The sequence below is a fragment of the Cibotium barometz genome, chromosome 19, assembly GCF_041138505.1.
Source record: "Cibotium barometz isolate CiBa-2024 chromosome 19, ASM4113850v1, whole genome shotgun sequence".
Classification (NCBI taxonomy): domain Eukaryota; kingdom Viridiplantae; phylum Streptophyta; class Polypodiopsida; order Cyatheales; family Cibotiaceae; genus Cibotium; species Cibotium barometz.
In genome coordinates, this window is record NC_141064.1 from 9,625,964 (window position 1) to 9,643,156 (window position 17,193).

Genomic DNA, 17,193 nt, shown 5'->3' on the forward strand with positions numbered 1-17,193 from the left:
GTATTAATCATCTTCTTCATTAGCATTAATCATCATACTTAATCATCACCACTCTTTTTACCCTAATCTCTCCAAACCCTACTTTTAACATGGTATTGGAGCCATGATCTCTAGCTATCGTCATTAAGCCATAATTGTAACTCCATTAGCCATAACCATCTCTCTTCCCTCAACACTAATCACCTTGAGTTTCAAGCTCTAAAGCACAAGTTTATGAGTTGTTGTGACTCTGAATTGCATCAACCCCTCTCATTTCTCATTCTCTCCAAATCACACTAGTTTTTTACCTATCTTTTTATCCTGTACAAATTATCATTAAGATGTAAGGGATTAAGATGTAAGTTTATGAGTTGTTGTGACTCTGAATTGCATCAACCCCTCTCATTTCTCATTCTCTCCAAATCACACTAGTTTTTTACCTTACGTTGTAAGGGATTAGGAACCGCCAATGAGGCTAATTTGAGCTGGCAAGACCTTCCCATATTAAAGAAAGCATCTGATTCCATGAGGTTGGATAGTTTTGATGGGAGTGTGCTCCAAAAGTTGGCAAATGAAGGTGAAGTCTTCTACTCCCAAAAACAAAAAACAAAAAACCATAAACAAAAAAAGGGATTTTCCAAGAGCAAAGCCTAATTGATGATAGGCCTAAAGGACGTGGGAGGTGATGTAGGGGGGAGTGTCATATTGGAAGGAAAGGGTAAGGGAGGTGGGACGGTTATAACCGCTTACAGATTCAGCTGAAGTTGCGAGGTGGTGAGAATTAAGAGCGAGCTATGGCGGATGAAGATACGCGCAGTAACAACAACAACCCAAGAAGGGTCGCCATGGAAGACTACAGCATGCGGCAAGACGTCTACAATCTCCTCTTCCGTTTTGCCACCGAGCTTTTGACAAGCCAACCCTCTGGTAAACCTCCAAACCTCTCTCTTCTGTTTTTTTTTTTTTTTCTAAAGCCTGTTTGCTCACCCTCTCTTCACTAATTATCTCTCTGGTAACCCTCTCTTCTGTTTTTTGTTAAGCCTGTTTCTCTTCACTAATTATCTGTTCCTACCATGGCCAGCAGATCCATTGAAGTACATGATCGAATGGAGTCATCATCAGTTGGACCAGAGAGAGAAAGCACATGAACCCAGGGTTCTTAATTGACCACCATATGGGACTCTTCACTAGCCCTTATTGTAGTGCATTGCTAGTTGGAGTCCCCCTTTTGCAAGTTTTTCACTAAGACTCTCTATCATCAACATGTTTAATCATATCTTTAATCACAGATAATTCCAATCACGCAAGGTTTCTCGAAGACATTGAGTGGATATAGCTTTAAATTCTTCACCTTATTACTTTCTCAATTCTCCATATAAAAACCAAAATCCACCTAATCTCTCATTTTTTTTCTTACTAGTATAGTGTTTCAGGTGGCCATCCTAAGAGCCATAATCTCCAAGAAGCATGCTTATGCTCTCTTGTAAATGTGGTTATGTCTAATCTGAGGGTCCTCACTATAAGTGTTGAACCTATGAAATGAGTGCAAGATAGGGGTTTCTTTAATGTGTCACACACACACACACACACACACACACACACAAACACAAACATACATACATACATACATACATATGTATATATATAACACATGCACACACGTGTACATGAATCTCCTTTTAGGTAGTTTATTTGGTAAGACACATTTATATACGTGTGTGTGTGTGCGCGCGCGTACGCGCACATGCACACAGATGCACATGATTCCGCTTTTAGGTACTTTATTTGGTAACATACAAAAGGTACAAGGATTTTTTTTCTCTAATATTATGTCCCTTTGTGGTAATAACTCTCCTCTTATTCAAGTTTTTTGGGTGATATTACCATGTAATTTTGGTCTAATTTTACTCAAGAGAAAACACCTAGACCCATTTATATTTTATCTTGTTCTTTCTTATTTTCCTACACTTATCTTGACACCTTTTAATTGCTTACTTTTTAAAAATCATAATCGTAAACAAATCAATCATTTCCATGTGTTCAATTCATCATTTTCTCTCATAAATCTATGTAACTAGAGTCCTTGATTTAGAAACATTTGAAGTTCTCTTATCTATTTACTCAATGGTAGATAAAAATGAATAACTATACACAAGGATAGCTTACCTTCATTCTTGTCACAACATGCTGAGCTTCTTTTTCATTAGTTGCCTTTTAAATTAGTAACTTTATTCCATAATCATGAGGCACCATGTTAAAAAAATCTTTAAGCTATACTAACCTTCTTATATGCTATCATGTATTCACATGCATTGCCTTGTAGTTCTTGAACACCAAGTGCGCAAACTAAGTCTTTACTAATCCCATATCAAGCATATATACACACCATCTAACAACATCATCAACTAACAATACACCCTTTCATTGATGAGCAATCTATCTCCTTGTTTATGTGTGTACCTTGTATAAAAGCAGCATATATCAATCCATAAATAAAAGAGTTCCATCATTAATTCACCAAGAATCAAGTCTAAACTAGATTAGATTTTATGCTTAAATAAACCATTATTACCATAAACTATTAGTATATCTAAGTAACCCACTTCCATAACAGCAAATCCATAACCTTATGGATGATATAAAATAATGAAACTCAATCCATACATTGGTAAAATAAGGCATTGAAAATTCCCTGATGAAGACATCCCAACAAGAGCAAGAAGTCTCATGATCTAAATAATAGACAAAACTTAGTCGATAAAGGATGAGGGAAGATACTAGCGTAGCATATCCCAAATTCATGGTTCTCGAATAAACTATGGTTCTTAAAACTTAATCATGGGTTTTATTCCTCCCTTAATCCACCCTCTTTTTTCATATTTTTCACAGGGGTCCTTATGCTGGCGAGGCTATTCCGTCATGGCATGACACACCTAATCCATAAGCTTTAAGAGATGTTGGGGGTCTATATCTTTCTTATACTTTCATAACTTGCATAGGGGGGATCAACACCCGCCTTCACATCGTATCCTTCAAATGAACACGTCAACCATACGTAGGTGTTCTCATCTTAAAAATATAATCTTTCAAGTCACACTATCTCACAAACATCAAAGAATACACCCTTTCTTTGTTGATGAACAATCTCTATATATCTTCTTGTTTGCACATTATAAAAGCATCATATATCAATCCAAAAATACGAGAGTGTTCCATCATTAATTCACCCAGTAATCAAGTCTAAACTACATTAAATTTTATGCTTAAATAAACCATTATTACCTTAAGCTATTAGTATCTAATTAAAACTCCAAATCCATAACTTTATGGATTTGGTGTAACATATCCATGGAGCTCAATCCATACATCCGTAAAATGAGGCATCATAAATTCCCTAATGAAGACATCCCAACAAGAGTGAGAAGTCTTATGATTTAATTAATAGAAAAATCCATGATGAGATTAAGGATACTTCATGATTTAACTTTATGGATGATGTAACATATCCATGGAACTCAATCCATACATCGGTAAAATGAGGCATCATAAATTCCCTAATGAAAACATCCCAACAAGAGTGAGAAGTCTTATGATTTAATTAATAGAAAAATTTGTGTGATGAGATTAACGATACTTCATTTGATTTTGATCTTAAACATTTGGCTGAAGGAAAAGCCTTTAAGCATAGATTATATGCTCCAAATGTTTCTAAAATTTAGAGAAGAATTTTAAAAGATTACCATATTCGTTAATTTTTTTGGTTATGTCGAGTTCAATAGACTTATTGGAAAGTATGAAAGTCTTTTATTTGGCTTATTGGTCATGTTGGGTTCAAGACTCACCAAAACGACTCATTTTATTTCCATGAAGAAAATAGATGGAGCACTTAAGATAGCAAACGACTGTGTGAAGGAGATCTGTAGACTTCATGCCTTACCCAAGCACAGTGTATCTTGATAGAGATTCACAATTTACCTCAAACTTTTAAAAAGCAACATTCAAAGCAATTGAGATTCAATTTCACTTGAACTCATGGAGAGACGGTGAGGATGAATCAAGTGTTAGAAGATACGTTGGAGATTTATATGAATAAAAAGCAAACCAATTGGATGGAACTTCTATCACTTGTCAAGTTTGCTTATACTAGTTCTTGGTGCTCATCAATTAAGATGTCTCCTTTTGAAGAAGTGCCTGGTCAAAACTATTAGGTTTTCAGATTCAACAAGGTATCTAGAGAAATGTTGGATAGCATCAAAAGTGACTTGAGAATGATCAAAGATTACCTAAAGAAAGCAACACCATATTATAATAAGCACATCTTAAAAGAGAGTTTTAGATGGAAGACTTGTTGTTTTGAGAGTGAAACCCAAGAGTTGTAACTTGAAACTAGGGAAAGATAAGAGTTTAATTTCTATTTGATTTAGAGTCTTAAGGAGACATAGTAGATAGGCTTACCTATTAAAACTACCCAAAAATAATCAAATTCACCCTATATCTCATGTGAGCTTACCTAAGAGCTACGTTGCTAACCCCAAACATATTTTGCAAGATGGGACTATATAAGTGAAGCAGTTTGTATAAGAAAGTCAGACAACTTAAATATGGGGTCATTAGGGAATTCTAAGTAAAATGGGATTTATATCCACTACTAGAGAATGGCACTTGGGAGGAGTGGGATATGTTGACTTTACAATACCTATGTTTTTGCTTTGAGGACAAGCTCTTTATAAGAAGGGAACGAGCGTGATGTCCTGTTTTGCTTTTTGCTATTTTTACATGTCACTTGTATATTAGATAAGTCTTAAGATTACCTTACACCATGGCACATAACGATGATTTACACGTGAAGTATGACATGGCCAAGTACATACTCTACGAGAAATAAAATTGTGTCTCTTGAGTCATTTTGTCTTCTCGAAATTTTAAAAACTAGCTTTTTTACCATTAGGGATGACAATTTTAAAGATTTTATACTCTCAATTTAAAGAAAAGTTGTATGAGAGAGTTGTAGATAATTAAGTGGAGAGCAACTTAGCTTTGTTGAACCCCTATAAATTCAATCATCTTGATTTTGGATATGAAGACCAAACACTTCAAATATAGGGTCATTAGGGAATTCTAAATTTAATGGGATTTATATCCACTAGAGACTGAGGAGTGGGATAGGTTGTCTTTAGAATACTAAGGACAAAGCCTTTAAATCTTTATGTGACCCCTTGTTTTTCTTTTCCACATGTCACTTGTATTGGAAAAGTCTCAAGATTATCTGAAAATCAAAACTACGTCTCTTGAGTCATTTTTTCCCCTCATTTGGCCTTAGGCCCAAGATCCCCCCGTAGATATCATTTTTCATTGCCCGTAGTAGGCAACCCTTTGTAGGTACTTTTTTATTCGTCCATAATTTATGCTACCGAGGAAGCACCTTGTGGGGTTTTGAACCCAGGACCTCCTGGTCCTAGACAAACACCTTTACCAATTGAGCTATCACCTCATTGGCCTTGTTTGAGTCATTTTGTCTTGTAGAAATTCTAAAAACTAGGTTTTTGTCATTTTGGAGCATTGAATTTTATGCTCTAATATGAAGAAATTTTGATTAAGAGAGTTGTATATAATTTAGTGGAGGGCAACCTAGCTCTGTTCCTATACAAATTCAATCATCTTGATGATCGTATGGCAGCTTAAAGTAGGACTTTGAGCTCTTTTTCTACATAGCTTTTCATGTCATGTTTTGTAAGAAAGATATGAGACCTAAAACGATGAAATTTGGTCTAAAGGCACGAAGCTACTTCAAGCTATGTAGCTTTTCGTGTCATGGAAAGATATGAGACCTAAAACGATGATATTTGGCCTAAAGACACCATGGAAAGTTTTGTAGAACAACACAAATAATCTCCAATGTGTGTGTGTGTGTGTGTGTGTGTGTGTGTGTGTGTGTGTGTGTGTGGAAGAGGGAGATTACACTGGTGTAATTGCTTGCCCCATTACAGCCTGTGCCTCCTCTTGAAACCAAAGAGAGACTAGATGATTGGTCATTTGTTCCAAGTAGGCCTCAACTCCGCCCTTTTCCTATACCTTTGCTTTCTGCTGTTGCGAAAGCATATCACTTGTTATTACCCCCCCCTTGGATTCAACAACATAAAAATTGCTTATGGCATCTAAACAAGCCTCAAAGGTGGTGGCGTGATGTGCTCTCACATATTTGGAAAAATAATCTCCCTCTTAATAAGCAAAAGGTCTTTCTATGGAGATGTGTGGTGGGAGTATTTTCGGTTGGGGTTTTCTTAGCCCATAGGCGCATTGCATCACCAGGTTGTAGAAGATGCTCTGGAAGAAACAGTCTCCCACATGCTATGGTTTTTTCCCTCTGCTCATCAATTCCTCGTCGACAATCTCTCGACACGTTTACGCATCCGATTTCCAAGTCAAAGATTCGGTCGAGACTTCTAGCTATTTTCCGCAGTTTCACCACCATTACCAGATTATACACCCTTTCTTAATTGGATGAGATTCTGGGCTCTGTTGACCTTCTACACAACCCGGAATCATCTTATCTTTCATACTATTAATTTCTCTTGCTTCATTTACTTCAGGAGATCTCTTTTTCTGTCTCTTCAAGATTGCCATGATCTTGGAGAGCTTCCTTACAATCAGTTAGAGGTGTTCATTGTTTTTGAGTAGTGTGTGACTTGCAGTGAGACACACTCCTTTGTACATTTAATTAATAAACAGAACAGTGCTTTCACCAAAGAAAAAGAGTGTGTGTGTGTGTGGAAGATTGCCAACTGCTTCTGCAGTGCCTGCGCCCTGCCCTCTTTGTTGCTTCTGCAGCGTCGGCTACCCCCCGCCCTTTGCAGGGCCAGCCTGCTGGTCGCCCTTCGCTGCCTTTGCAGCGCTGGCTTCTTATTGCTTCCTCTACAGCGCCTCCTCTCACTTCAGCTTCACGCCTTTCTTTGTTGTTTATAGCTCCTCCCGTTATCTTTAATGTGCTGCGTGGGTGCGACTGTGTGTGTGTGTGTGAGTGAGTGTGTGCGCGCGTCTTGTCTTCTCGTCCCAATATCATAAGCAACCCAGTTGCAAGTTTCCCTTTTATGTCTACTTCTTCTTCGGAGCGGAATTTCTCCTACAAACGCAAGAAAGACGTGGTAGATGAAGATGGCCCATGCTTGCATGATAGTTTGTCAGAAGAACTTGCTCAAGCAAGGAAGACATTGGAGGGTCCCTTGCCAAACCTTAAATTTCAGATTCCAAGGTAGGGTCTCATGGACTCAATGAAGCAGTATGTGCAAAATGCAGTCATTTTGTTTTTCCCTGGTAAGATGCCTTCAGCCCAAGATGTGGCTCAGTGGATAGTCTCCGTCCTGAAAAAACATGTTGTGCAAGGAATTTTCTTTGGTGCTCACGGGTTTTATGAGGTCTTGCTTTCAGACAATGATGCAAAAAATTAGTTGTTGGAAATGTCTCCTCTTATGTTCAACACACAAATGGTGCATGTGTTGCCTTGGTCGCTCAAGAGGGATTTCCAAAGTTTGATAAGACATAAATGCCCGGTACGGGTCGAGGTTGTCAACTTTCCTCGCACGTGGAGACATTTGCTTCTTAGAATTGCGGCAAGGTTGGGGAAAGTAGTTTTCCCCCCCTAGAATGAATGGAAACATGAATCGATTTGCATCTTGTGGGATACTGACAAACCCACCCTTCCAGGTATTGTCATTGACTTAGGGGACCCTGTGTGATAGGAGAAAGGCCTTTCAAATTAAAATGGGAGAAATTTGCAGGTGCATGTTTCCAATGTGGAAAATTTGGACATATGCAGTCAAAATGTCCCAAATTGCAATTACAGCTGCCTCCCTCGACTATCCCTAAAGAGTCAGATCTTGTTATATCAAGGCACAATATCCAACAAAAGGCTAAATTGCCAGATGTTACACAAAGTCAAAACAATGTAAATGAAAAAGGCAAAGGAAAGCAAGTCTCGATATCTCAACCACTAACTCTGGCGTCTACCTCGAAACGAAAGGAAAAAATGCAGGTCTCCGAGGCTTCAGAGGGTTGGACCTTGCCAAAAAAGCCTCTTAAAGCAAAATGACCAATAATTGAAGGAAACTATATGGTTCCTATGTCTAATGGCAAGCAACCAAATGTCTATGTGAATAAAGGAGATGATGGTATAACCATTAATGATGCTTGGGCAAAAATTGCAAAAGGTATAGATAAGGATGTCCTTACAGTTTCAAGACAACAATCCTATCTTGGGGAGCATTCTGATGCTTATTTTCAAGATGGTCTTGGTAATGATGTTTTGGATCCGAGTGATGTTCCCATGAACACCGTCTGATGTCCTATAATTACAGTTTCATGGCCTTGTACATACACTGCATTGTATATACATGACTGCACCAATCAAATGCATAACATATTGTGCAAACCTAAAAAATGGTGACTTTTATGATCTTATATTGCTAGCATGAAGCCAGATATGATATCTTTCCAAGAGCACAATCAAATGCATAACATATTGTGCAAACCTAAAAAATGGTGACTTTTATGATCTTATATTGCTAGCATGAAGCCAGATATGATATCTTTCCAAGAGCACAATCAACACGAATTTACTGGTCAATTGTGTTACTTTACCGGATATAGTATATTCTATGCAGGCACATGGGATTACTTCGGTGTGCTTATCAAGGTTTGAAATGAATTACACCCAACTCTTGCATTCAATGATCTAGCTGGATGTTGGTTGGCTGTACATTGTTTGTTACACGGGGAAATTTTTGAGTTTGCTACAGTTTGCACACACATCATCGTCAGACAAGTGGGCTGCCTTATGGGCTCAAATTAGAGCTTATCCATGGTTGCACAATGCCTTTATCCGTGGTGATCTCAATAATGCACCCTCATTGGGAGATAATTCCTCGAGACACTCACATATGCTACCTTTGGAAAGTTGCTTGGGCAAACATGGTTGGTGAAATACATGCACTAGATTTATGGCCACATGTTAGACGAAGGATGCCTAGTTACACTTCCTCGCATTTGGCCATATTTTCTTACCGTGCTAGGTTGGACAGATGGTACTTGTTAAATGCAAATCAATATGATGATTTTGTTTGCAAAATGTGAATTGACCATGCATTGCAACTTTCAGATCATGTTCCGCTAAGGATGGGTCTGACTGCCAATAGATGATATGCCCTTGTATAACAAACGCCTATTGCAAATAAACAATAGCCATCTCTTACATGAACGCTATCTCTTACATGAACGCTTCCAACAAATGGTGAAGAATATCATACCTTCGCTAGCCGCTGACGTGTTTCAAAAACTAGATGTTGCATGGTATAGATTTGTGATCCGTATGCAAGCTATTATTCAAGATTATGGCGAAAGCTTTTTGTATGAACAAAGGAAAATGGTATCAGAAGCCAAGGTCAAATGTCAGGTCTTGCAAGAACTAGCTGATGCATGCCCATTACAACGTGCTGAGGAAGAAGCTGGCTGCAAATGACAAGAGAAAACTAGAAAAATGGAAAGTGAGAGCCAAGAAGAAATCCTTTCGGGATAAGGGTTTCTCCTCTAAAAAATTCTTCCAACAGCTTTATCATGCCCGACAACAAGATAACATTAAGAGGGTTAAAATGGACAGAGGAAGATGAACATCCACAAAACAAGAACTTGCAAATGCATATGCAGCATTCTTTGCTGCCCCGCAATCCCCTTCGCTGCAAATGCAGGCTGCTAGGGAAGCCTTATTGGTTCATGTACATCCAATACTGTCCCTAGATGATGCGAATAATATGGGAATGCCCTTTACTGAAGCAGAATTACAACATGCTTTGCATGACATGGGGAGATGGAAATCCCCCAGTGGAATTCTTTGTGCAATTTCGGGACCAATTGAAAGTGCTGTTGCTATATATGATAAATCTTGCATGGGAAAATTGGGAATTGCCTTCTTCCTGGAAAGACGGAATGTTAAAACTCTTTCCTAAAAAGAGCTTGTGTGAGTCTTTTGCAAATTGGAGACCCATCACACTCATGCCAATGGTATACAAATTGGTTGCAAAAAAGCTGCCGGTTTGCATCCGGCCCAATATTGTGCCTCGGAGACACATTACAGACAACACTGCGAATGTGTATATTGGCATTGAGTATGTTAAATACACAAAACAAGATGTGCTTGTGATGCAAATAGATATTGAAAAGGCTTTTGACACAATCCAATGGAACTTTGTTGCAGAAACCATGCGACGTATGGCCTTTGGTCACAAAATGAGAAATATTGTTTACTTGCTTTATCAAGATAGCCGGGCATCGGACATTGTGGATGGAGAACTCATAGAGGCATGGAGCTTAGGCAAATCGGTATGCCATGGCTGCCCCTTGAGTGTGTTACTGTATGCCATTGCCACGCATCCACTGCTTTTACATATGGATCACCTTCTCGCCACGCATACTTTGCATGGGTTGGTTTTGCCATTACGTGATCAACTTGTGGGACAACCATCTGCAGATGATTCCTTTTTTTTGATTAGAAATCATCCGGATGATCTCAAGTCCGTAATGGAAGCACTTGACCTCTTCGCATGTGCGACAGGCCTTAAAGTCAATTTCAGGAATTCCAAACTCTTGCCATTGAAAATTGAAGCTTGGCATGCTCATATATGCCAAGGCAAAAAATTGAGCCTTCACAGATTGTGCGTCATTTGGGATATCCGCTGGCATGGAACACTACTGCTAATGCATAGGCAGACTGGATATTACAGTGCATAAAAGAGAAATTGTACTACTAGACGCTTTCCACTTGGCCTTTGCATGTGCGCCTGAGAATAGTGCAATCCATACTCATTGCATATATTCAGGTCTTTTTACCTCTTCTGTTTTGGCCAAGGGATCGGATTGATGCCTTTATGTCGAACATATTAGAGTCCTTTTGGAAATCAAAGCACCATAAGAAAGCACTCAAGCTATTGTCGATGGCAAAGCTATGTACTCTCGGTATGCATGGTGGATTGAACATCCTCAACATACATATACATGTCCTTGCACAAAAAGCTACTTTATTGTCAGATTTTGCAACACAACGATAGCCTTGGTCATGGATGCTAGCGGCCATGTGTGTTAGAATGAGATCCTCAAGCTTTGGTGAGACTGGACTACTCCACACTAAGAGGTTGTGTTCGATCATTTTGTTGGAAAGATACCTGGCTACCCATACAGTATGCACCTTATTCAAGATTGGAAGAAAGTTTTACAACATGTAACATAGAATGGCCCGTGACATGGTGCAAGGGAATTCGTTGAGGACTGAAAGCGGCTTTTGCCCGCCCATTGGCTTTCACACAACCACGAAAAGCTTTTTTTTTTGGCAAAAAAGGATATAATTGAGATCCATGATGTGGTGGACCAGGTCGAAAACATTAAGTCCTTCCCTCTGGCTGGACATAGTTTTGGATTGGATATGCATTATAGACCTTTGTGGCATGAGAGATGAGTTGTTGTCTCCCTTTGCACCAATACCACCACTGTGTATGCATGACCGCCTAGCTAGCTAGAAAGTTTTGGGGGTGCCTTTGGATATTGTATCGATTAAGAATTTATATGTGAGGCTACAGCCACCGGCATGGATTACCCATGTATGTGATGATCAATGGCACTTACAAAAACCATTACTATGGTGGAGGAAATGTTTAAGAGGGATCTGGAGGAGCGGTTTGCCATTCAAGGAACGCTTATTCCTTTGGAGATGGATGCTTGGAGTTCTCCTAGTGGATGTGCTTCTGCACTCATGGTGTATATGTGCCTTGTCATGCCACTGCTATGGTAGACAAGCTGAGACAGTGTTGCACCTTCTTTGGTCCTGTCCACGTTCCAGACGCCTAGCAAGGTTTTAGCTTGCTTGCGCATTAGATTTCCTGCACTTTTTTCAAAAAGAGTTCTGGATTTTTGGAGTGTTGACAGTTGGCTCCAACCTTATGTTGTGTTCTTCTCTTGGGTACAGTTATGGGCTCTGTGGACAATTTGGACCAATTGGAACCGATTCATGTTTAACCAACATATGTCAGACACGTCCTCCTTCTTCAGGCTCTCCTTGCAACAGACACTGCATTGTTATGCGAGCTAGGATGTCGATTTGCAAACGTCTTCTCTTTTCTTTGACTGTTTCTCAAGAATCTAGTATGGGTCCTTTTTGGACTCAACATTGTACATTGCATATTTCTTCATGGGCTTTCACCTCATTGACCTCACATTGAGGTTTTCCACTAGTAATATATCATTACTATAAAAAAAATGTGTGTGTGTGTGTGTGTGTGTGCGTGTGTTTGTGTGTGTGTGTGTGTGTGTGAGAGAGAGAGAGAGAGAGAGAGAGAGAGACAGAGAGAGAGAGAGATCTCACCATTTCAAAGATCCAACCTCTTTAATAAGGCTACTTTTATGCGTTTTTTTAAAACTTCACCAACTTTAGATGAGATGACTATATTCGTTGCAAGGATTAGCGACTATAGATAGAAACTTTGGGACCTGATTGCAAATTTTGCATGCTAATCAAGACGTGGATAGATAATAAAGAAAAGCGACCCTAGCTCTTCTTAAATTCCTGACTCAAGAGATCAAGGATTCTATGCACTCTCTCTTACTTTTCGAGCCTCACAAACATGCAAAGATCTCATGCATTACAAGGTCTCACCATTGGCAAAAACACTTCACAAGATTCTCAATGGAATCCCCCCCATTCCCAATGCTTTACATTCCCCTTCTCTTACATTCTCCTCTGCACAAGTTCTTAACAAGAAATATTCAAGCATTCACATGTATGTGTCCGATTAACAAAACAAGTCTACAGCATAATACCATTTTCAAGGAACAAATGTTCTCTTGGGATGTCTAGAGAATAAAGATCATTTTTAAAGAAACTCCACTAGAGTACAAGTTAGGACAATCTTTATTAAAGAGACCCATTAAGTACAATTAAAGTATTAACTTGTAAAATACAAGTTAATTCAAACTGAAGATCTTCTCAAAAATAAGCTGAAAGTTAACCAACATTTGAGCCAACACTTGAGTCCATGAACATACACCCTTCGCTGCACTCCCAGTCCATGAACTTTCATAACTTACAGGTCCTTTAGTTGGACCACTTCCTTCCTTGAAACACTTCCAAGTGTCTCCCAGTGGCTTTGCATCGTATGAGTTTAGCGCCCTTTACTTACCAACCTTTACTTACCGAGCCCCCCCTTAATTTTTCTTTGCTGGCCCCCTCTCATATGCCATCAGCAATGCATAACATACAAGCATTACCAAAATTTATTAACACCATTGACACCCTCAAGGAGCGTACACTGATCTAATAACCACATCAGATTAGACAGCACAAACTCACTCCATCATCTTGAACTTGAGATAGAAGAATAGAGCAAAAGAGACCGACACATCTGCATTGCTATGGGTGGTAAGCAATGGAGCCCAGGCCAAAAAGAACAATCTTTAGATTTCTTCAATCAGTACCCAATTCTCCATTGAAACTATAAACAGTGCTATTTCTCATACTTCACATCTTGAATACAAAACCAAATTTAAGGCACCCTTCGCAAGAACCTTGCTTGACTACCAGAACTCTTTGTTCACTCGTCTCCAAGGAGGAATGAAGATTCTTGAAGATTCTGCTAAAATTTCACACTTGTGTACTCCATTTTCCCTCTACTTGAGATCTCAAGACTCTCTAGAAAAGTGGGTGCCAGAACAAAAGGGGGAAGAACAGAAAAAGAGAACTCTTTTCCTACCTGCTTTCCTTCTTTACGAGCTGGAGAATGGTGAAGGGGGCCTGCTATAGCAGCTTGCGGCTTGCTAAACCTTTCCATGATATACGAGAAAGCCGCAAATGTAACACAACTGCGGAGTAATGCATCTGGATTTCCTGCATTTGGTCAGTACAAGTCATTATGTGTGTGTGTGTGTGGTGCGTGTGCGTGTGCATGTGAGAGAGAGAGAGAGAGAGAGAGAGAGAGAGAGAGAGAGAGAGACCTAGGAACACATGCGCATGTGAGAGAGAGAGAGAGAGAGAGAGAGAGAGACCTAGGAACACATCAAAAAGCGAAAAAATGAATTGATGGCATTGATAAAATTCTTCAAATAAACCTTACCTGGAGTGCTGAGAGCAAGACCAGTTGCACATCCAGCAATACCTGCATTTATAGCTGGAAGTATTGTACAATAAAGAGCGTCACATATCTGTCATTAAAACAAAACATAGATGTGCTTACAGCTAAACAAGCATAAAGGAAAAGGGGTGGGGGATGACCAATCAGAAGATGAAGCGGCTGAAAAAAAATAACATTTGGCAATTGCAATGATCAGACGCTCACCATCTTGGAGTGCCTAGAAAAATAGGGTTGCCTGAGTTGCCTTGAAGCACAAGGGTTGCCTAAGATCGATCTCTTTCATCCAGTCATAAATAGCCAGTAACCAGTTTTCGGCGGGAGCTGGAGCCCCCCCTGCACACACTGGTCAAACCCCTCCCCTTCTCCCCTCGGCACGTTCCTGCGCCTCCCCTTCTCCTGCTCTTCACGCCCCCCGTCCCTGGCACCCCTCTGTTCCCACCTCCTCCCATGTTCCCCCTTCCCACCTTGTCACCGTCCCTTTGTGCCCTGTCTCGCCCACCCCTTGTGCCGCCATCACCCTTTATGCCTGCCTGTCAGCACCGCCCTCTCCTCTCCTCATTCTGCCACTCTCCCTCAGTTCCCCGTCTCTTATCAGCCCACTGCACCTTCTCACCTCCCTGGTCTTCCTTCATGCCCCACCCTCCTCTCCACCTTCCATCTTTGCACCCCGCCTCCTTCCTCCTTCGAGCCTTCGACGCCATACTCCATCATGTCCCCCGCTTCCATACACATGCTTTCTACTCTTTGAGCACCACCAAACCTGCCCATCTCCCCCCCTCCTCCTTCGCCGCCCCCCTCTTCTCCCTCAGCTTCTCAGCACAGGTCAATGTTGCACTCGGATGTCCACTTCAAGGAAGGGATTGGGTCTATTTGCATAACACGAAACAGAGATTGAAACAAGTGGGAAAACGCTGTCCCAAGCTTTCTTTTCATAGTTTTGGACCCTTTCCTATAGTTCAAAAGATAAGTGATGTCTCCTAAAGTTGAAGTTACCTAACAGTTGAACGATGCATGATGTTTTCCATGTTTCTTGGCTAAAACCATATGTTGGACCAGAAGTGTTTGATGTTTTAAATGAATAGCAGCCAGACGTGGTAGATGAATCACAAGTCATTGAGCCTGAGTAGATTCTTCTTCATCATTGGAAGCATGGTTCCGGTCGAAGACTCCATCAGTTCTATACGAAGTTTTGAGATCGAGGTACCCACGAAGCAGTTTGACTAGACAAAGAGTTCTTTCAAGAGTACTCCCAGTTGTTGGCGGGCTACTTGAAAGCCATGAACCTGCTGCCAAGCTAAGCAAGAGGGAATGTCACATACACTCTGCACTATAGTGCATGGTGACAAGATGGCTCATCATCAGTCCAACATTGTACAACAATAGAATCCTTTAGGATTTGATATTTGTCGTACGTCGTGACCCCATTGTAATCCTCCGTCCAGGATATATCATGCATGAGCTACGTAGGTCATTCCTCAGCCTTAGTGAATCAGTCAATCAATCGAAGTCCCTACCCACTTGGAGAGAATCATTCATGCATATAGAAGTCATCGAAGCCTTAGGATTTGCATCGCGACATGTTTGCATTTTGCATAGCATTCATCCCATGTGCATTTAAACCACCTAGACCATTGCAAAAGCCTCAAAATATTATCTAGTATTTTTTCCATATTTTATAGTATTCACCTGAAATTTTTCCACATTATTATCACCATTATTCATTTATTTGCAAGCCATGAAGAAGTCGGCAAGTTTTAGAAAGCCGACTTGCTCATGTAGTGCATATAAATAGCATCACTTGCTCATCCCATCAATTATCTCATAATTCAGCCATCAAGCCTTCAAGCACTTCATCCTTCCGCACAAGGAGCATTAACGCTTGAGCATTCAGCACATCATCAATAAAACGCGGCAGCATTCAGCATTCGGCATTCAGCATTCAGCCCATACAATACCTTGCGTTTTCAGCATCTACACAGTTTTCAGCATTCATATCATCATCGTTTTGCTGCAGCCCTTCCGGTGAAGGTAAAACGCACGCATTCATTCATTTTCAGCATTCATTCACAGCCTAGAAACAGTCCCGATCAGCCCATATGTCAGCCTCGGATTTGCAGCCTTCCTACATTCCATTGGAAGAGTACATAGGCTTGAGATCGGTCATCATTGGTGCTTCTACAGCCGTGTACAGTTCAGCCCGACTCTTGGTCTTTCAGAGATTTTGTGTTTGGCTTCTCTACAGTCCAAAGTCATTCTCTTCAAAGATAATAAAGCAAATACTCCTAGCAATAGGAGGGGACCCTTCAATGGGTAATTTGGGACCCAATCTGGGGTACAGTTCTATCTTTCTCTCTCTCTCTAAATCTCTTAAAGTTTGAAGTGCTAAAAGTGGATTGCTAAAGACTCGCGAAACTCAAGATAAAGAAGGCCATGTGAGACTTGTGAGACAGGATCCCTAATTACGCATAATTCCGTTGCATGTTACAGTTGCCTCACATGAATCGTGGACATGATGCTATCTGGGTAGTAGTGGATAGACTAACCATAGGCTATGTTTCTCCCAACACAATCTACGACTAAGAGTCATGAGTTGGCTGCTTTTTTCGTGGACCAATTGTGGACATAGTCACAAAAAAACGCGTTTCGTCTAAACAAAACCTCTGAAACGTAGGTTCACGCGTTTCGTCTAAACAAAACCTCTGAAACGTTTCCACGAAACCTACGAACTTCTGCCTGGTCAGGTTTCGTTTTTTTTTCCCCCCTTTCATATCCTCCTCGTCACTTTGCAACTCCTCTCCTTCTTTCTCTAAAAAACCTCAAAACCTCAAATTTCAAGTTTCGTTTTTTTTTTTTTTTGGGCTTCCATTTCCTCCTCTTCACCTCTCTTCCTTCTTGTCTCCTCTTCCATCCTCTATTGTCTCCTCTTCTTCTCCATCTCCTTCTCTTCTCCTTTCTTCTCCTTCCTTCCAATCTTCTTCCACTTCTCTTTTTTTTTCACCACCTCTGCTTTTCTCTTCTTCTCCTCCTACCACTAGAAGAGGAGACACCTCAA

General features: G+C 40.3%; 2 protein-coding genes across 3 annotated transcripts in view; one reads left to right on the forward strand and one right to left on the reverse strand.

Annotated features, from left to right (window-relative positions):
• The first annotated feature begins 737 nt into the window (after window positions 1–737).
• LOC147628210 (uncharacterized) lies at window positions 738–1,421 on the forward strand. 2 transcript variants are annotated; one of them, XM_086813267.1, is made up of 2 exons: window positions 738–906; window positions 1,061–1,421. In XM_086813267.1, the coding sequence occupies exons 1-2, from the start codon at window positions 774–776 to the stop codon at window positions 1,144–1,146; spliced, it is 219 nt and encodes a 72-aa protein (XP_086669393.1). In that variant the 5' UTR covers window positions 738–773; the 3' UTR covers window positions 1,147–1,421. The 2 variants fall into 2 exon arrangements, with proteins under 2 accessions (XP_086669393.1, XP_086669394.1); XM_086813268.1 differs by having other exon boundaries at window positions 1,064–1,421.
• Window positions 1,422–13,370: 11,949 nt separating this feature from the next.
• The window catches only part of LOC147628211 (chloroplastic import inner membrane translocase subunit TIM22-2-like), a 61,762-nt gene continuing 57,939 nt past the window's right edge, over window positions 13,371–17,193 (reverse strand). Inside the window, exons 4-5 of the mRNA XM_086813269.1 lie at window positions 14,124–14,177; window positions 13,371–13,897 (exon numbers count right to left, since the gene is read on the reverse strand). Coding sequence (XP_086669395.1) covers window positions 13,647–13,897; window positions 14,124–14,177 — 305 coding nt within the window. The 3' untranslated portion in view covers window positions 13,371–13,646. The remainder of the gene's footprint in view (window positions 13,898–14,123; window positions 14,178–17,193) is intronic.

Bases quoted from the DNA above. Each gene is read 5' to 3' on its own strand.
- LOC147628210 (XM_086813267.1), top strand. From the start codon at position 774: ATGGCGGATGAAGATACGCGCAGTAACAACAACAACCCAAGAAGGGTC. The intron at 907-1,060 runs GTAAACCTCCAA...TACCATGGCCAG, and splicing joins TTTGACAAGCCAACCCTCTG to CAGATCCATTGAAGTACATG.